Source organism: Atractosteus spatula, chromosome 23 (genome assembly GCF_055471065.1).
Source record: "Atractosteus spatula isolate fAtrSpa1 chromosome 23, fAtrSpa1.hap1, whole genome shotgun sequence".
In the NCBI taxonomy this organism is placed as follows: domain Eukaryota; kingdom Metazoa; phylum Chordata; class Actinopteri; order Semionotiformes; family Lepisosteidae; genus Atractosteus; species Atractosteus spatula.
The window spans coordinates 13,650,130-13,670,662 of NC_142728.1; the positions used below are offsets into that span (position 1 = coordinate 13,650,130).

Here is a 20,533-nt window from a genome sequence, read left to right on the forward strand (position 1 = left end):
TTGCAGGCCTTTTGTGTTTTGCTAGGATGTAATTACATTGCTGGGTAGGTTTTAATTATTAAAACACAGGGGCATTTTTTTATGGAGCATGCAACCATCAGTGCTTTCGGGTTTACTTTGACAACAATAAGGAAGTAATATTGGGACTGAAAGAAAACCCTGTGCAAAAAACAGAAGTTATATCTGGGGAGGGGGGTGACAATGAAAATTAGGGAGACGAGAAGCAATTTAGAAGTGATTGATTCTGCTGCACAGACAACTCCTTAAAATGAAACTGTAAGCATACTCAGAACTAGGAATGGTGCTGTGTATAAGTCACTGTTGATAGCATGCTAATAACATATTAATGCCCCATTAAAACCCTGAACTAAAATGTTTATTACAGTGTCCTTTGGTTTCTATTCACAATTAAGTTGGAAAATCTTGTTTTTGGCCTTGACTTTGCATCTGACAGTGGGGTGAAGAAATACAGCACACTGGGCACAACAAATACACTACAGTAAGGTAAACAAGCACTGAGAAAACTTCAGGAATCCACGTCTGTATTCACAATGAGTTGTCTGGCATAAAGGCCTTTTACAACTGTCTATGCACACATGCAGCTTCAGATGCAGTGGATGCATAGAAGATTCATATCAACTATCCTCCTTTTCCATATGCAACAAATGGTTTCACACAAAGACATGCATTTTACAACTGTTTTCTTCTTAACTTCAGACAAAAACAAACTTGGTGTTTTTTCCTTATATTTATATAAATTCCAATTCTTGTCTAGCTATATACATAATGGAATCAGCCAGAATCTGCATGCATGAGTAAATTAACCTATTGACCGATCAACTGTATTGCAGGGAGAGAAATTAGTAAAGGCCTGATTCTGATTGGTGACTTTTATCTTGCACCCTGAGTAATATATTGCTAATGTAACTTGTGCTTCCAGTATTGTTAGGAAATAGAAGGAAACAAAGTGATAGGTTAAGATGTCTAAGTGCCAGACTGATTCGAGGTCTAAATGATGTGCAGCTATGAAACATATGTTCTTCTGATGCACACAAAGAAATTTCATTTCACCTAATGTAATTATTAATTAAATAATGTGACATTTGTAAATTTGATTTTTTCTAAGCTTAAAAGCAAATGCCTCAAGTGATATTGCTGGTTTAAATATCTTTGTCAAACACGCCTTTATAATTTATGGTAAAAAATAAAAAGGATGCGCTATCTTTTGCACGTGCCTTAATGTACAGTAAACATAGAAATCATGTGAAACATCCCCTTCATTGCTCTTACGACGGATTGATTAGAACAGCATTAAAAAAGAAAAAAAAGAAGAAATTCAGATGCTGCTCGTTTTCAAAAAACAAACATTTAGTCCATCTTAAGATGCAAAACAAAACTGAAAACCAGGTTAGCTTCATATGTACAAAGTGACATTTAAACATTCACTGTTATCTGGCTAATTTGGACAGCTTATATTCTACAATACAGCTCCTGACTACAACAGAACACTACAAAGCTTGTATGCAAACAACTGCAATTCTAAACTGCAATTCTTTGCATTTTTAAGGCGGCACCTATTTATGTGCGACAGCTTAGCTATTTATCCGGCAAGATCTCTAGATCCTTAAGCCAGCAGCCTTAAAACTGCCATTTATGCCAAGAGCTGCCTCTGCGTTTTTAAATAAAAAGTGCTGGGCTGAATACGGGTTTATTTCCATAGTTCAGAACGTCGCAAGCAAAACAAGAAGAGCAGGCCAAAGTCCCCAACTACCTTCTGTAAAATCTTTTCATCGTCCTATTATAAATCAATTATTTCAATATAAAACAAAGCATGAAGGGGTTATCTGTATGTCACACAAAGTACCGTACAGAATATCGTAAATGTGGGATGTCTTTTTATTGCTATTTTTTTGGTGTGTTTTGGTGTCGGACTAGAATAAAGTATCTCTTGGGCAGCTCTTTTTGGTAGCATTTTTAATATTTGAAGTGCAAACTTCCAACAACCATCACATCATAAAATCTACGGAGTGGGTGGGAAAAGAGGGGAGGAGATAGCGGTAACAAAAGTTGAACTCACAAACTTTTCAGATCCTTACCTTTGTTTTGGGGAAAAGTTAAGCCCTATATGGAAAGTTAACTAAAAGTACCCAGTGCTGAACCTGAAACCGATTCAGAAAAGCAGTTAAGCGCTTGAATCTTTACACCACATTTCTGTTTCAATACAAGACATCTCAGACAAGTTGCAGGAGGGGGAAAAAAACAACGCAGTAAAAACGAGCTAGAGAGCGCGAGGTTCCAATTGATCTGATTACTTTCTTGCCTAACGCTGTGAACCTGAGATTCCTTATACTTTTAAATTCAATTACCTTTCATTAGTAGCAGGTTTTAGTCTGAGAGAGCTTGTGAGGTTATTAATATTCCTAGAATCAAATTGGAAGGCGGAGAAGTTTGGGGCTTCACAGCATGAAGGTTGTACATCTATAAAAAAAAGGCCAATTATATTTCCAAATGTCGCATCAGGCAGCTCCACAATTTCACCAAGAGGAGACGCTATTACCGCACTGGTATCTTGGCAAGCGTCGCTTGCGCTTTGCCATCTTCTTAGCTCATCCTGCTACACAATTGTGCTCCAAAACTCGACACAAAAAGAGATTTCTTTCAAAACCTGGAACCATGCATGTGAAGTTTACAGCTCAAATGCACACGCATCTCAGGGAGGCTTCTGGGTGGCTTGGACTATGGCTTGCACGTATTTATCGGGAGGTAGAATTTCAGTTTCAAAAATACAAGTGACTGGAGAACCTTGTTGGACACGCCCAACGGCGACTTGGAACACAACGGGCAAGGCGCTGGGACGCTGGCAGGGTTCCGTTAATGAAATCCGTCTATGGAAAGGCACACCCCACAGTTTTTCAAGTTCGTCAAGGATCCGCGTTTTAAACAGGTTGCTTGTTGTACGGCACAGCATTACAGTATGGCTTCTGAGGGGGCTGATGTGTTTTTTTTTTCCTGCATCTTCTACTTATTTGGCAAGCAAAAAAGGAAAGTACTTCAGGACACTCTTCTCAAAAGCCACAATGGCAATGAATCAAAAGGCGAATGCTTCATGTGGTCACTATCACAAATCTCTAAAATGTTACTGATCTTTAAAGGACCCCAATTAACCTCAACTCTAAAGACTGGGGCAGCTTGGATCCGTATTTTCTGGGAGCTATTTTTTACCCGAATCCGTCATGAGCATGCCAGATCACCTGTGGAAGGGGGAATAGGACAGCCAGCAACTGAGAACTAGAGAAACAAGAAATTCCAGCAATATAAGATTTTCTCCGATCCACTCTTTATCGTGGGGTGGTTTACGATTTCATGCTCATTTGCGCCTGTAAAACGGACATTGCAGAACAGCGGTGGACACTCAGCAGGAGGGGACAACGACACGAAGAGTCAAAATCCAGACGGGGGGAAAGTTAAGTTAAAAAAAAAGACTTTTTTTGCTCTCAAATCGGGATAGAGCAAAAATGACATTTTCACAAATTGTGCTGTTAGGCTTTTGGATGAATGCAATGCTTTAAGTAGAAAACACAGAAAAGTGCATTTAAAACCGGTAACAGGAGGCACTGTTTTGTACAAATGGTCATGGGGGTTTGGGGGAAGCTGCCTAGACATATTGTCAAAGCTGAGAATATGATAAATGAATAATTCATAGGATGATCCTTGGATCAACTAGTATCAACAAAATAAGGTACAATATTTGAGGGGTTCCCTCATTTTTGTAGCTTCTTTATGTTCTTCAAGAATAAATACATGTTTTGCTGTGTGACTATCATACTAAATAAACATAACATGCAACAGATGTTCTTCTGAAGTATTTTTTGCACATAAATGGCATTATTACTAGTATATTCCTAATGAATTCAAAAATGAAGAGTTGCAAGTTGCTTGCAAGAATGAAATTATCCGACTTAAAATATTATTGATGCTACGCGCTCTTTAAATTGCTATACCTAACCCTAATGATCAATCAGCTATGAATTGGGGAGATGTTTATAGCAAAATTCTGTTATGGAGACGATTTGAAGGGTTGCACTGAAGTCATGTTGTAAGGTATGAAGACTAGGCTGCACCATGAAAGAAACATCACCAAGACGGGTTTGGAAATTAGAATGCTCTTAATTTTATATACGCTTCTGGCAGGAGAGAGTTCTTACCTTGTAAAAAATCACGCTGTCAGATTGGAAACATTTCAAGATGGAGAAAAGCTTTCTCAAAATAGAGGCGCCCTTTTATTGCTTGTAAAACAGCATGAGGGTGGGAATGCAAAAAATGGAGAGGTTTGCCTCATTTGCAAACAAAAACGTGACTTGTTCCAACATTAATGAGTCCCAACTCTAACCTCTACTTTTAAAGTAGATACTATATTGGAAAACCCTTCTTCTGACTGGTGTTCAGCATATCTGTCTGCATTTTAAATATACAGTAGCTTTGGATTCTTTCCAGCTGTCTGTTTACAATTATTTTCCTAATTGTTTATTATTAGAAAATGATTCCAATTATTAACCATTATTTTCCTATATTTTCATCCCAATGGATCCCACTTTACGTAGGAGGACCGCCAAAGAAGTGAAGTCTCACTACACAGCAGATCAGGCAGAATGGTATGAGAAATGGCTTTAAGCTCAGAGTGTTTAATATCCAAGTTAATAAAGATCTCAGTCATCTGCAGGACAGTACCTCCTGCAGCAAAGTATCCTATTTCCTCACACCTCACTACAAGAAGAGCACCTCCTACTGGTCCGCCATTACTATTTACAGCAGGAACCTCTTAGAGGTCTTCCAGCCAATAGTGACCAGACCCAGTCTTGCTTGGTTTCCTATATCAGACCAGCTAAGGCAAGTAGGTGATGACACTGCTATCAAAACAGCATCTCGACCTACCAGCACCTAGGTTTTCATTTCATGGGATGAAACATGCCAACCCTAAAATGTTTTCACTCTTTAGGCTAAAAAACCCAATATGAGGGCATGGACAAGCACAGGGTTCAAATTCACTTGGAACTCAAAAAAAAAAAAAGGAGAACACATTTTACATTCATCAGACGACAGCAGAATAGAACATTCTAATTCTTAAAGTGACTAGTTATAAAAACAGCATTTGCTTTGGGATACTCGGAAGACTTCACAAATATATCTGTTTCACATACTTTAGCCAGGAAATTAACGCACAGAGAAGACAGCCTCAATTAAAAAGTTTCCAGGATACCTTTGCAGGGACCGATTCAAACTTCAGTTGCTTTCGGGCTCCTATGGGGCCTTACTACGATTGACAGAGCAGTCAAATAAAAACACGAAAAGCGAATTTTGCACGATCAGCCGATGAAGGCTCACGCGTGCAAAATGAAACGTTTACCAAAAAGCAAAACGAAAGCATCTTTTCTGCTCATTCTAGAATAAAATGAACAGAACGGTTACCAAACAAGTAATGCATAAAACATTCCTTCTGGAAATGAACGTTGTTGCTTTTACGTTAATTGTAAAATCTGGCTGCACCTTAATGTTATTTTGTTGCACTGTGGAAAAACAAGAGCAATTTCACAGCTTTGCTATGGTCTTGTACCAATATGTCAGTGGCATGCACAGCGCTGCACTGTTATGAGGAATTATGAAATTACACATTGTAGTGACAAGAAATAATGTGATGGATGAGAAAGACTGAACAGCCAGTATTATTCTAAATTTGTCAGCTATGAGACAGTAATAGGTTTCATTCTATTGGAAGGGCAAAGGCTTCCAAATGCAGAACTGTTTCAAGAGCCAAATATCACCTGTGTAACTGGGCCCCTTCAGGACACATAATGAAGATGTCGGTATATTAGCTCACATCCACTAAAAATAAACTAGTGCATTTGCTGTGCATACCACTTTGTAATTACAAAAATCTGAACACACACAGAATGAGCTGTGGAAGTACCATCTGTAACGTCCTTCATTAAAGAGAAGAGGCTTTACTGCAAAATGTGCTTTGCATGTACATTAATGTGGTCTAATAAGTGTTTGCTTAAAGGTTTGCTTAATTGTGCATTGATACACTTTGCCCTGAACCAAATGCATCTGGAAGTCCTAGGGGAACTGTGCTCAGAAATTACTTCTGTAGGATCAGATACCTGCATACATTACCGAAGGCAAATAAAACAATATGCCGCTCAACTATATTAAAAATCAGACTTCTACACATAAGTTAATCAAAATGATGAAGTCTTACAAAAATGATGGTGCCATTGCAAATGACTAAGTTGCTTATATAAAATTTGAGTTGAAAGCTATACCCTAGGATTATGGTTACTTATAATTCTGCAGGACTGAAACAGAATACATACATATATAGAAATATACATATGTGTAAGCATAACAATCACACATACACGCACACATTAGTGAATATACAAGTTAAATTAAATATTGCAGTGCTCTGCCAGGTCAGACTTCAATTAAACATTCACATTGTTTCAAGTAAGCTTTAGCTAAATTCAGGTGTATTGCTATATAATAAAGAGAAGATTCAGCCTTAAGTCAAGCTGAAAGTCAAATTAAGTATTGCTTTTCCTTCATGGGATATGCGCTCTATGGAAAATGATACAAGGTTGAGATGTTTTGTACATTCCTGTCAGTTTAGTGACCTGTCGATTTTTTTTTTGTTTGTTTTGTTTTGCCTTTCATTTCTGTTTTTTTTTAATATTCCTAGCATCAGACTGATGAGAGAAGTGGTAAAAAAAAAAGTGGGTTTTGAGCCACACAACCTGATGGTTCTAGAAGTCAGAGAAGAAATCTTGAGGACCCAAGTGAATAATAAAGGGTGCGATGGTCCGAGGCTGGTAAAAGGGATTGTCAATGAAAAAACCACCTACAGTGAGGAAAAGAGCAGAGAAGCAAGAAACTGCGGGTTAATTTCCAGACTTTGCTCGAAGCCGACACTCCATTTAGATTTCTCTGCTCTTTCGGCTGTATGTGGGGTTTTCATTGCGCAGGGTCGTCTCAGGTTAATAAAGACATCGAGAAACTGAAGTTGCACGGTTACCACTTCCGACAAAAAAACTCGTAGCTCATTCATTCGAAATAAAGCAGAGAAATGTAAAAAAAATATGCAGCAACTCGGAGAGTTTATAGACAATGTGGTTAGTAACTCTGAACAGACGGGGGGGGGGGGGAAAAAAATTAAGTGACTTTGGAGAAATAGTATTATACAATGGCTGCCATCATGCTGTGGAAAAGACGGGCCTGGTCGGCTTGAAAAGTGGTTCCACTCGCACTGTACGACGAAATAAAGCTGTCTTAAGAGAGAGCTTCCTCAAGTGCTTTATTTTTCGTCTTTTTTTTTTTTTAAGAGGCCCCACTGTCACTCACCCACATTCACCCACCCACCCCAACATTTGCAAAATCACTCCAAGCTTCCTCCTAACACAGCTCCCCATTGTGCTTTAAAGGCCCATGGAACCACAGTGCAAGCGCGGACAAGAGTGACTCAGGAAGCCAAAGGCTAGCTCAGCACTGCTTTTTCACATCAGTGATGGCGCGACTTCAGCCACGGGCCAGCAAAAGCACCTCCTAGCGGTAGACCAGTACCCCCCTCCTGATGGATTGAAAAGCCAACGTTGACTGCCTTGGATCTTGATGATCTGAATATCTAAACCCCTGTGGAAAATCTAACATTGGCAAGGCAGACAGTAGTTCCCCCCTCCCCACTGCACGTTCAAAAGCAGAAGAAAGCAGGCAGGCAGATTGCTTTGCAAAAGGCATCTTAAAGTACGCATTGCCTCTTAATTGCTGAAAATTGGGGGGGGGGGGGGGGGGGGGACACATTTTCCTACTACTTGAAGAATGCATCCTTAAATGCACAGAGATGCAAGATGTACATTTCAATACTAAAGGAAGCTCTTAAGTATTCTAGATCTTTGTCATTTCAGCTCTTGAGAGCAAAACCGCACATACCGAAAGCTACAACGCTGCTACACGTGATCAGGTACCTATGCTGGCCCGTGGGTGAGAAAAGGGTCACAGTTCACAGTAGCACTCAACAAAAAAAATAAAAATAAATTGGGACAATTAGATAGCAAGTATCCATGAGGACCTTGTTGCTGCTTTAGATTCTCAAATTTGCAGGTGTAGTTTACATTGTTATGGACACCCTGTCTGCATTGACAAGACCCAGTGTGGGTACTGGCAAGCTGTCTTTTGTTGATGTAAGAAAAGGCCACAAGAACAAAGTGTACAGGCGGTAAGAAAATCAAACCTCGAACCAGCTATCAAGCACAAATACTCCTCCTCTAGTAAAGGTTAAGCCAATTTTATTAACTCTCTGCACCCTAGAAGCCTGGCCCTGCCCTAAATAGCCAGATTTGCAGCCTCAATGTATCTTTGATATTGTATTTACTGCAGATCTGAGACAGTTCAGAGACTCAGTTAAGAGGCCTACTTACTAAGCTTGTGTAAATGTGTCAAATCGTAATGCAACTGTAAAGCTAGGAAAGTCTCTGAGGAGACTGTTGCTTAAAAAGTGGGGAAAAAAAAAACCCTACAAATAAATAGGTCTCCTGCCAGCTGTAGAAGACTTTAGAAGAGGTGTAAAAGCTTAGTAAATAAGACTCTAACCAAGCTGATCACTAAAATATAAAAACAAAGGTGGCACACACGACATGCTTTAATCACAGAAACCCTGTTGTACAAAATTTAAAGTTGCTATATCTTTAAAAAATGAAAAATACAAACTATACTACAAGTGTCAAAAAAACCTCAAAACTGAAAAAAATCTAATCAGATTCTTATTAGATTATAAAACAGGCAGTACTCAGCTGTTTTAAGAGAAAATGTTTTATTGATGATCTGTGGTTTATAATTCTCTATACATCCTTCACAGATTTCTAATCACCTTTACAGATTATGGTGATATTTGTGAAACTTTGTCTCCCCTACAATAATCAACAACAAACATACAACCAAACAAAAGCTGGTATAATTTATATCCCGAGAAATGAGGTAACAGTTCACAGTACGCCATCCTTCAAGTTTTAAAGTACGTAACCTGCGGGTTTTTTTTTTTCTGTAAAAGTGAAAAGGAGTAAGAAAAAAAAAAGCACTTTACAAATGATCTGCTCATCGAGTACATATTCCCAAGAAAATGTGGAGTAGGAAAAAAAGAAAAAAAAATCATTTTCCCTTCTAAAACTCTTTACAGTTTCTTTAAGTTGGATCAAAGTGAATTTGGTTTCGGGCTCTGGGCTAAAAGAAGGAGTAGTGGGGTACGGGGTATGCAGGAAATTTCATGACTGGTAACAGAAGCATTCTCTTGGGTAAACCTACAGAAAGGAAAAAAAAAACGAAAAAGGACTCCAAATAAGTTCAGTGGTCCAATAAATCAGGTTCAAAACCTAACAGTTTTGTTACTAGTCCGTCTTTCTAGCTAAGCCAATCAATACAGGTTTCAAGGACAGTACATCACCAGAGAGACAGAGAAAGAAAAAGGTGAGAGAGAGAGAGGCAGGCATACTCATCAAGAATATCAAACAGAGCAGCCAGTCGAGCCCAGTCAACACTCTCCTAACACCTCAAGAAGGATGTACATCTCAATGGCTGGCCTTGTGGCAAACTCCTTTTAAAACCCCTAGAAATTTCAAGGTTTTATCTGCAAAATAACTTCTGTTGGTGCATTTAAATTGAACAAAGGAGCTCAGGAGATTTGCAGCTAGAGGTCATATAGAAAATAACATAAAAAGGCAAACCTTTTCCCTGTTCGAGCACTGAATGTCTAAAAATGTTCCAACATGCAACCACTTTTAAGTTGAAAAAGCAAAAAAAAAAAGGTGCATGATCACTAATTTAATATCTACATACTTCCAAGTATATTCCAAAAATGCCAGAATTGTGTGCTACTTCTGCGCCAAAACCAAAAGCTCTGATGACAGATCGCAACTGAATTATTCATTGGTTCTTTTAAAAAGCTCTTATCAAGCACTGCATGGTGTATGTACACTGGGAAAGATCTGGAAAGTTAAAGGAATTGAATGGGGTTCTTTGGGCTTTCCTCATTGGATTTTTGGAAGTTGATCATATTTCTCAATCTAAGTTCTTGTGGCCTCAGTGATGTGTGCATGTTCTGGTTTGCTTGCGCTCAGATTGCACCTGTTCTTCCACTGTGCTTTTCTCACATCCCCATTAAAGAAATCACAAAGCAGCAACAGGAGGTATAATTTAACAGCATTAGATGACTGTAGTGGAAACTAACGACATGCAACAGCTTTTAGAAGCAATAAAGACACGTTATCTTACAGCCAAATACCAAACTTACTTCATTGCTTTGCATCACATCAGACACTAAAGGAACAAAGTCTTTTTATGTGACAAATGGAGACAAAAGCTCACATTGATTACCAGCGGGAAGGAGAGCCCCACCCTTCCTTTCACTAAAAAAAGCCCGCAAGTCTGGGGTTCCGATATCAAAAATTCCTTTTGCAGTGTGCACCAATAAGATGCACAGGTCCATGCCTTTTCTTTTGTCACCATTTGCACATAAGCCTCATTCAAAGCAACCAAAAAGTACAATAGCAAACGTATTTTCCAATGCCAGACACTGTATTCATTCTTGTACCGCCAAAGGGATTGTTCTTTAACACCTCTGAACCAGCATCCTCAACCAGGCAAATGCATCCTAAAATGCATGGCTACTAGCTGCACTGGAAGGGTTGTTTTTTTTTTTAAAGTCAGAATACATCAGATACAAAAGGAGGTTTTCCCTGCTAAGGGAAAGAGCTGCTAATTCATCAATAAAACAGTAGTTCAGAAATGTATGTTAAGATCTTAGAAGGAGAGCATCAAACCTTCCAGTTCTGTCACTCTGTAATACTGCTATAAGATACAGCTCTAATTCAATTTTAAATATTTAACATACTATTTTTTAACAAAAGCAAATGCGCCTAAGGCTGGTAATCGGGAAGGTTAAAAATGTCCTTTAATAGCTTCAGTGAGCGCAGCGTGCTGCAGTTATTAACTGCATTGTGTACGGGTTGCGTATCTGCAATTTGACAGTGGGGTATGTGCATGAGAGACATATTGGTTTATAATGGGCAGGTAAACTCTACATCTGAGGAGTTCCCTCTAAGACAACTGCTAACCCATGGCATTGAATTTAAGTCCCCTAATGTGTGCCAGGTACCCAGGTTTGCTTTGAATGGAGTATATATATTGGCTGTAAGCACTAGGACTACACTTAAGAAAAATGTCCAGAATTATAATGGAAGGGAGCAGGCAGATTAACGAGCAGAACTTTGACAGTCAGGCAAAGCTAAGCAAGGCTTGCTCCAACCACAGTAAGAACCAAAAGGTTATGAGAGTTGATCTTTTATCAGATTCTAATAAAATTGGACTATTTTTTTTTTCCTTTTTCAATTTCCTTTTTTAAATTAATTCAAACCTTTTTTTTTTTGGAACTGCCATTCCTTTTTCTCGCTTGTTCGGGTATTTTCCAAATTACACCTCGGTCATTTTTAAAGCTTAACTGTGCACTCGGGTCCTGAGGTACTGAACAACAAGGGGGCTGTACGTACCGTAAGCTGGAGTGGCTGCTGCTGCACTGTAACCATATGGCGTCCCGTAACCTACAAGCACCATAAAGCACAGTTATCATCCCTGGATCACAAAGATACTTTACCGCCTAGCGATAATACACCTTACAATACAGCTATTAAACAACGCTTCACTTAAAGGAGAACTGCAGTCCCAATTTCTCAGACCTCTGTAACAAAATAAATTCATTTATGGTATAGAAATATTTTAAAAAATTCTGAATTGGGCACAAAATTGGGCACTGCGCCGTGAGGCGGCCCTTCCTGCTCACTAGTCACTGTACTGACTGATGTACGAGTGAATACCTACAGGCTGTGCAGCAGACATTTCACCGCAGAAATGTTCCAATGCGATCTGCATGCAGAGTTAACAAGTAGTATTCATCAGCAAAACCGTCTCGAAGTCGAAAACTATTTCCATTGGATTAAAAGAGCCGTATTCACAAGCCTGCAGGTTTTCAGTGTCGCAGGGCCGCATCACCTCACCGGAAGTTTTGTTGCCTCAGATTTGTGAGAGTGCTTAATTTGGGATGTGTACATTTTTTCGATACCGTCAATGAATTTACTTTGGTACTGAGGCTTCATAACCGGCGTGAGAAACTGGGCCTGCAGCTCCCACTCGGACAAACGGGCAGCTTCCCGAGGCCCTTCTGCTCCGCGTCTCCTGCCTGGGAAAACCTGTGCCGCCCCGGTTCCAGCGCTCCTACCTGGGGTGATGTATCCTGGAGCGGCAGCCGCGCTCACAAACGCCCCCCTGGCCAGAGCTCCTCGGCCTCGCCCCCTCACCGCCTGGGCAGCGACCGACGCCGCAGCCGCTACCGCCCCTTTAGTCTGGGGAGAGGCACGGGAACGCCGTTACAGGAACAGTGATTCTCCATCTTTAAAAGCCTCACACAGGCAATGCCAAAGCAGTCTTTCTGGGCTGCCACGCGGTCAAGCTGTCGCTTATCTCCTGACTCACCGCGATTTCGATTAATAAAAGTGACAACACGCAGTCTTTAATCGTGAAGAGTGAAAAGACCGGTTCGTTGGTACAAAGGGACCCTTGGGGTGCATTTCAGGCCTTGCCTTCTAGGGTGAAGAACTGAAGTCCGTTCTGATACAGCCAATACAACACAAACCCCAACTGATTTTCAACCCCACGCGGCCAGCTGGTTTTGTGAACAGACCACATGTGGCCCTGGCCTGCTCGGCATGCCTCACATTACAGCGATGCCGGCGGCCGTTCGTATCGAGGAGTTAAAGGCGGATGTCGAACCTGGGGAATAATCTTCTTTTTCTTGCTGCCTGCTGCGTTGGGCCCTGAAAACAGTTTCTCTAGGGCAGCCAGGGCGGCGCTGGCCTTGGCCACCTTCTTATTGGGCCCTGCTCCCCTGAACTTCTGTCCGTCCACCTCCACCTGAGACAGAAGGGGGGGAAACAGAAGAGGATGAATGTTGGACTCCTAACCGCACTGTTTTCCAACAGTCATTCAGAATTCTTCCAGACCATCAAAAACGACCCCTTCGCTGACGAGCCACAGCCTGCCCAGAGCAAGGGGGGTTTTCAACAGATTTCATAAACGTTCGGGACAAAAGCCTTTTTTTTTTTAAAAAGAACACACTCGCACCCAGATTCAACTCCACACATCCACCCGCTTGCAAAACTATTATAAGCGCATATAAAATGAAAAGGGTTTGGTGTCATGCCAATTCGGGGGAAAAAAAACACGTCAGGAACTATTTCGATGTCAGAGACAAGTACCTGACGATGCCTATAAAAACTTAATATCCAATGCGGATGATTTGTTAAGTAGTTAATTATATAGTACATTTTATTATTGCTGCCTGCAGACGGCAAGGTTGTGTTTTGCAAAATTAAACTGGTGGTAAGGGCTCAGGCTGACGTACCTCCATGACGAAGCGCTTGTCATGACTGCCCCCACTCTCCGATATGAGCTCGTATTTCAGACCGCGCCTTTTCTCATTCAGTTCCATGACAGGATTTTTGCCACTGGCAGTAAGAATAGGACCCTGAGTTCGTACCTGTTTTTTTGAATTAATAAAAAAAAAGACCACTTTGTCACATTTCCTACAGAGCACCATGTTCTCCCAAAACCAAACTCCTCAAGGTTCAATTAAGTTTTAAGTGTTTGATTTATATTTGTCCTTGCTTACAGCATATTACAACATAGATCTGGCCGTATCTGCAAAAGTAATACGAGTATTGGCTTTTTAAAGCTCTTTTTTAGAGACCGCAAGCAAAATTACTAATTAAGTATGGATAATTAAGCTCAAAGTGCCCAGTTTCAGAAAAAAAATGTTGCAATCTCATTACTACTTTTACAGGTTTTAAAACTTAGTCCCTGTATACTAAATAAATCCAGTATTAGGAATTTTAGTATTTTTAGACAGGTCAATCAATTCTTCTGTGATACAGGAGAAACAGGCACTGATGTGGTTAGCTACAGTTTCAAAAGGAGTGGTGACCAACAAAATAATTAAGCATGAAAAACAGGGAATCTTGGATGTGCTTATCAACATTGTAAATTCCATCTGAGGCCTTGAAGCACTCTCTAAATATTTAATGAAAATCAATCATTAATGCTGTAGGAAAAAGAAATTTCAAATGCTGAACAGCAGCAGCAGGATAGTATATTACCAAAACTCAAAAGACATTTGTAAAATTGGAGGAATCATTTTAACGGAAGCTTTTACCTTAAAAATATAATGCTAGTTTTACGAAGTTCAGAACAACAATGAAGTCTGTACTACAGAAGCAGATGTATAAAAGCTAAGATATACAGAAATAGCAGATCTTAATGTTAATCACCCTATAAACATCACATTTGAATTAGCTTCAAAAAACCCTATCTAGTAACGTATACTGCAAAACAAACCCCCTTTGTTTCTATATTTCCTGAATAAAATATTTGAAGAAATAACCTCAACAGGAAAGTGTAATATTTTCAGTAGAAAAGGTTCAGTTTTAATTTGCCAGCTAATGTACAGTGGCCATATGGATTTGCTTTAGGACTTTTCAGAGTGGAACCATACATTTTTAAAACGCCACACAAGCCCATTACCAGCTAATGTTGTGGGGCTTATTCTCCAGAGAATGCTGCTTAATGCAGACTATGACTGAAATCAATTTTTTGCCACAGCATTATCTCCTCAAAGTAAATTACTGCTTTAACGCCACAAAATCTCGGGCAGGACTCAAATCAAGTCCACTTAAATCTCAGATCTGCTACCTCCAGTGTGTTGGAGCCGTCGGTGGTGGAACTGGTTGTATTATTGCTTGAGTTTGTAGACGCCGTCTCCATCTTTCCTTCGCCGTCTGATTTTTCGTCTGCGCTCATTGAGTCCAGATCGGTGTCAAAACCCGTTGGGTATCCCATTGCCTGCAGGACCTGGAAGATTTATTTTTTTTTGAAAGAGCATAGCAGGATACACCCCATTATTGTACATGAATCTGTAGTGCACACACACACACACAAAAAAGATGACTCAGACATCATCCAGCAATCATGCATGGCTTGTCAGGTTCTGTAATTGTACCAGACCTGTCATATTGTAAATGACTCAGCTCTCAACAACAATACAATCAGGTTAACAGCACTGTGCAGCTGTGGGACATTTGTATTTATTAGGTGTGAAGTGAATTCATTGTCATCGTATCAAAGGAGACAAAAGTGACAGAGCTGACAAACTGGGCATGATGTCACTTAAAACCATCTGTAGGAATCCTCACACAGTGCAGAAAAACAAAACGCAGAGAGGAAGAGATTTTAGCAGTGTGAAACTGATGACTGTAGAACCGCTTCCTCTTCTAGGACGACAAAGCTGGAAAAGCGGATTAGCCATTCCCACTGTATAAACGAGACTTAATCCAGTTTAGCTTTGGGTATCTCATACATATTATTGCACATCTTGAGAGTTGTTTCCCCTCTCCCCCAATTTTTATTACATACTGCATCAGGTTTGCGTTTGTCTGTTGCATGTTTTCGAAGTCTAAAATCTAGAACCCTGCGCTCTCACACAGGGAAGCACGAGGAAGAGCAGGCCTAGCCTGTCTTGTAACATCACAGGCTACGCGGCTCTGTGTAGGAGGTTCAGAACTGAGTGGAAGACGGGTACGTTCCTCACCCACAGTGCCGCAGGCCAGCAACTGCCTGGGAGACCACAGAAATTCATCGCCTCCTGGTACTCCACCTGGGCTTGGACAAGAGCCCTTCCGTTTTGAAACGCCACCGAGCCCCCAAGGCTACCCTGTCCACTGCTATAACCCTCTCGTACCTTCACTGCTACATGGAGTTTCGCCGTCTTCTTCGACGACCCCGAGGCTTCGTATACTGTGCCATCCACGTCGACAGACATTGTGAAGACTGGCGCGTGGACAGGCCCTGACTGGGACAAGAGCTTGTACTGCAGACCGGGGCGGATCTGGTTGAGTCGCATTAGTGCATTCATGGGTTGGTTGGTGTCCATTGCTTTGCTGTCAAGAACTGCAGAACAACAACAACAACAACAAAGAGATCAGGTTAATTAAAAAACGATAAAAACTCAGCGAACGTGAAAACTCGTGGAAGGTCCATCAGAAAAACAACAGCTTCCCTTATTAAAAGGGGTTTTTCGTCTCGCAACCTTAATCCAGGTTTTGCATCTATATTCCGTACAATCCTGTTTATACCTGAATACAACCTAATAAGAAAGAAAGTACGTTTCTAAAGTCTTCAAGGAAGAGGTTGTAGATATGGCACCTCCTCTATAGCTTCTCTTGCACTGAGAGATGAAAACAATTTTGGGTTGGGATCACAATCCCTGGAGATTAACAGAACATTCGTGGGGAAATCAGGATGTAAAAGGCACCGGGAAACCTGCTGATCCATGGCAGTTACACCGCACACAGCTCTCATGAGATGCTCCACATTCTCTCACCTTTGCTGAACCCTGCTGGCCCCAGCACAGACGAGCTGACAGCACCGCAGGCCTGCCCTGTCATTAAGTGAAAAGTCTAATTGCTGCGAAACTGAAGCCCCTTCTTCTGTGTGTGTGCAGGGAAAAGGGGGTGGTAGGGCCACATTCTCGAAACACTCACTGCAAAAGCGGGCTGACATTTTCTTTTCCTCTACTGATTGCGTGGGCAAGGCAATGTCTTCTTTTTACTTTGATGATTCATGGGAAGCCATAACACAACACTTGTGTATGACTTGAAAGATCAATACTATTGACTTTTTTTAATGGTTATTAGGAACTATGGCTTTGCAGCCGTACAGCTACAGTTCCACACACATATCTATTACCAGAATGTCACACTCGGATAGGTAATGCGTGCCTACTCTTTCACAGGACAAATGTATATTTGCTGATAATACTTCAGTTCCGCAAAAAAGGCTAGAAGCTTTTTCTTACTAAATTGCAGACTGAAAGTTAACTGCTACAGTCCCTGTTTTACAGAAGGTTAGTTTTTCTTCTTCAGTGTTGAATCAGGATGAGCTTGCACTTAATTAGAGTGGTCAAGCAACCTTCTGGGAATTTCTCCGAAAATAAAATGTGAAACTGCCAAACTAAGCTGTAAATTAAAGAAATCCCCCCTGAACACAGCTACAATAAATTTATGACAAAACGCGGTCGACATCTGATCAGACAGAGAGAAGACGTGTTATGGCCTTTTTCCATTTTTTTTTTGCACTTGTACAACCAGGTACAGTAAGATAATATGCCATGTCCCACCTTTGACTATTTCTTTCCATTTCAAAAAGCAGAAAAGCTGGATCAGGAAGAAAAGCTTTTAGTAGACTGACTGGTACAACATCTATGTATATGATTTTTCTTTATGTATGCCAACTCCCGATTTTTTGGGGCAAATTCCAGTTGGTTTTTCCTCAAAATAATCAATCGTAATCCAGACGCAACAGCAGCCAGCAGCCATATCACCCTGCAACTCACAACTGGCAACCCACTGAAACCAAGCAGGTGTGAGCCTGGTCAGTACCTGGATGGGAGACCTCCTGGGAAAAACTAAGGATGCTGCTGGAAGAGGTGTTAGTGGGACCAGCAGGAGGCGCTCACCTTGCGGTCCATGTGGGTCCTAATGCCCCAGCGTCCTTCGGATGAGACGTAAAACCGAGGTCCTGACTCTCTGTGGTCATTAAAAATCCCAGGGCGTTTCTCGAAAAGAGTAGGGGTGTAACCCCAGTGTCCTGGCCAAATTTCCCATTGGCCCTTACCAATCATGGCCTCCCAATAATCCCCATCAATGAATTGGCTTCATTACTCTGCTCTCCTCCCCACTGATAGCTGGTGCGTGGTGAGCGTTCTGGCGCACTATGGCTGCCGTCGCATCATCCAGGTGGGGCTGCACATTGGTGGTGGTGGAGGGGAGTCCCCATTACCTGTAAAGCGCTTTGAGTGGAGTGTCCAGAAAAGCGCTATATAAGTGTAAGCAATTATTATTATTATTATTATAACAGAATCCTGTGTGTTTAGGGATTTTGTCAAAAAGTCCCAGCTGCGCATGTCTCCTCCTTCCGTATACAATAGAGGCTCACGCGCACTGAACTGTGTTGTTGAAAAACACCGTCGTTCATTTTACATATCTGCTTTTACCAAACCCATCCTGGCACAGAACCTCAGCAGCCTGGAAGTTTGTAAAAACTTTAGTTTAGGGATGGCATTGAGAATGACTACATTTTATTTTTTCGTGACATCTGCAAAAGAGAAAATCACTTCTTGATTCCAATCTGGCATTCAATACTCAAGAATACGTAGCTCGAGAAGCGCTTCTGCTTTCCAGTCATCGCAGACAGACTGTGACAACAGCAGTGATAACCCCACTGTAAATATGAGAGGCTGTGCGGATGCACAACAGATGATGTCAGATTTAATGACTCGGTCTGTCTGGTTAAAAGCCGAATAAACATTCCTGCACCCAGATCCGCCAGGGACACAGACGGGGGGCCAGCTGAGACATCGGCAATTGTAAAGCCAGGCTCAGGGTTTGAAAGGTGATTCACCGAGCACACTGCAAAGGCTTCCAAAGCTTCGCCTCCAGCCTTCATGGAATTAGAGAACCCTGGGTTTCATTAACAATCCTCACCTTCCACTACATGTTCAATCCCCCCTTACAAAATGGTAAATGAGTTTGCAAACCAGGCATGCATATAATAATTTCACCAAATAAAGATCAGGAGGAGGTTTTACATTCCTATATGGACAATTAACACAATTTGACAAAGAATACTATTAATGATCACAAGCTTTTAGGCACATGAACAGCATTTGGAGAAAAAGAATGTACAGCCATTTGTCTCTCTACCAACAATTAAAAATACAGCAGTTTGAACTATGTTGTTTACTGTAGACTGCGACTGTTCTACCCAATGAAACCTCTCTCATCCGGTTACAAAAGGGAGCTGAATATGCTTGTCTGTCTTGCATGGCTTTTGCTCTAGGGGGGGGCTTAATTCTGCAACAGCTATGTTTTGTTATTAAAATCCCAAAGCTCAAGAGAAAGGATAATGAAAGGGTTGCTATCCTGAAGTGATAACCAATTACATTTTTGCTTCAGGTCTGCTTATATTAAGCATGGAGGCTATGGCCTTCATTTCAAACAAGCCATCCATCGCATTGCAGATGACCATGAAAATATTTAATTGACATGTCCTGTTATTACGATTTTTACGTGGATTTCAAAAGAATGTTCCTCTAGGAAGAAACATAAATGAAATGGTACGTGTGCACAACAAAAGCATGTATAGATATCTTCCACAGTGCCAAAGTCATGCAGTGCAGTAAGAATGATATCAAGGGAAGTAATCCCAAGCTAATAGCCTGTACAAACACCTCCTCTGCTTCCAAAAATGTATTACACTTGCTGCTGACATTGTGACATGTTCTAATCTTAGGGAATACAACACATTGCAAGATTACAGGCACACTGACAGCTGCAATTGTCATAAATTCTAGGAAGGTTTTATGCTAAGCTGAGCTCACTGCTTCCAGCCAGTCTCCAGCAGATTTCAACGTCCGCGTTAGGAACGGAGGCCTGCCACCTCGCCAACAGTGCACAGCTGCAAAAGTGTCCCCGTTTCGAATGCCTGTTAAAACAATCTACTCCTATCTGCCACATCTGCAGAAGATTTAAGTGCTGGGATAGCCATTAATTACACACACAAATTAAGTTTTATGTTTACAGCCGCACGCTCCAGAACACTGCGCACGCAAATCATGCATCTCCACACGTCAACTCTCAAAAAGCGTCTTTAGCAGCAGTCGTACAGATGGCAGCTTTTCTGTACATCCCTATGTCTTTTAGTTCAGCTGTTCTTCAGTGCCTTTGGCAATAAAAACGGACCTGCTCTCATCGTAAAGAGGCAGTAGCCCTATTATTACTATGAATTGGGTTTACATCTGTGCCATTTATACTACAAGGAATTTTGATGGCACAATCTGAGCACATCCCTTGCTCCCAAGGGTACAAGAGCAGTGTTTTACCTGGGATTTGAACCAACATCCTTCCAGTCCTTAGTTCTGAGCCCTAACCACAGCTTGCCAGGTAGCCCAGAGCATTCTTGCAAACAGCAAGGTGGTTAGCTCTGAATGAGCCAAATACTATGAATATCTTTCTGGGGAGATTCTGTGCTGAGCCACACACAGAGAGGTGTCTCCTCTAACGATGAGGTTTGTCATCATGCCAGATGCAAGAGAAGACACCGCCGTCACCCCACGGTGACACTGCACAAAGCCAGTTTCAATTCTGTTTCAATGTTGTTGCACTTAATTAAGGCTTATTTAATTCGTTTGTATTAATGCAAAATCACTCGCCTGGGGGAGGGGCATTACAATCTATTTCTTGTATACGTTTTGTGATTTTCTTTTACTTTGAAATGAATTTGCAGTCCAACGATAAGCTATTTTTAGACTGGAGGGGAGAAAGGTGAGGAC

General features: G+C 41.1%; 1 protein-coding gene across 6 annotated transcripts in view; it reads right to left on the minus strand.

Annotated features, from left to right (window-relative positions):
* Positions 1-6,671: 6,671 nt before the first annotated feature.
* strbp (spermatid perinuclear RNA binding protein) overlaps positions 6,672-20,533 on the minus strand; it is a 97,178-nt gene continuing 83,316 nt past the window's right edge. For 3 of the 6 annotated variants that reach the window (XM_088940520.1, XM_088940522.1, XM_088940521.1), the window contains exons 14-20: positions 15,884-16,092; positions 14,839-14,997; positions 13,496-13,630; positions 12,865-13,005; positions 12,314-12,437; positions 11,589-11,639; positions 6,672-6,895 (exon numbers count right to left, since the gene is read on the minus strand). In XM_088940520.1, coding sequence (XP_088796646.1) covers positions 6,801-6,895; positions 11,589-11,639; positions 12,314-12,437; positions 12,865-13,005; positions 13,496-13,630; positions 14,839-14,997; positions 15,884-16,092 — 914 coding nt within the window. In that variant the 3' untranslated portion in view covers positions 6,672-6,800. Of the gene's footprint in view, positions 6,896-8,843; positions 9,345-11,588; positions 11,640-12,313; positions 12,438-12,864; positions 13,006-13,495; positions 13,631-14,838; positions 14,998-15,883; positions 16,093-20,533 lie in introns of those variants that run through there. The other 3 variants (XM_088940523.1, XM_088940525.1, XM_088940524.1) reach the window with 1 other exon arrangement.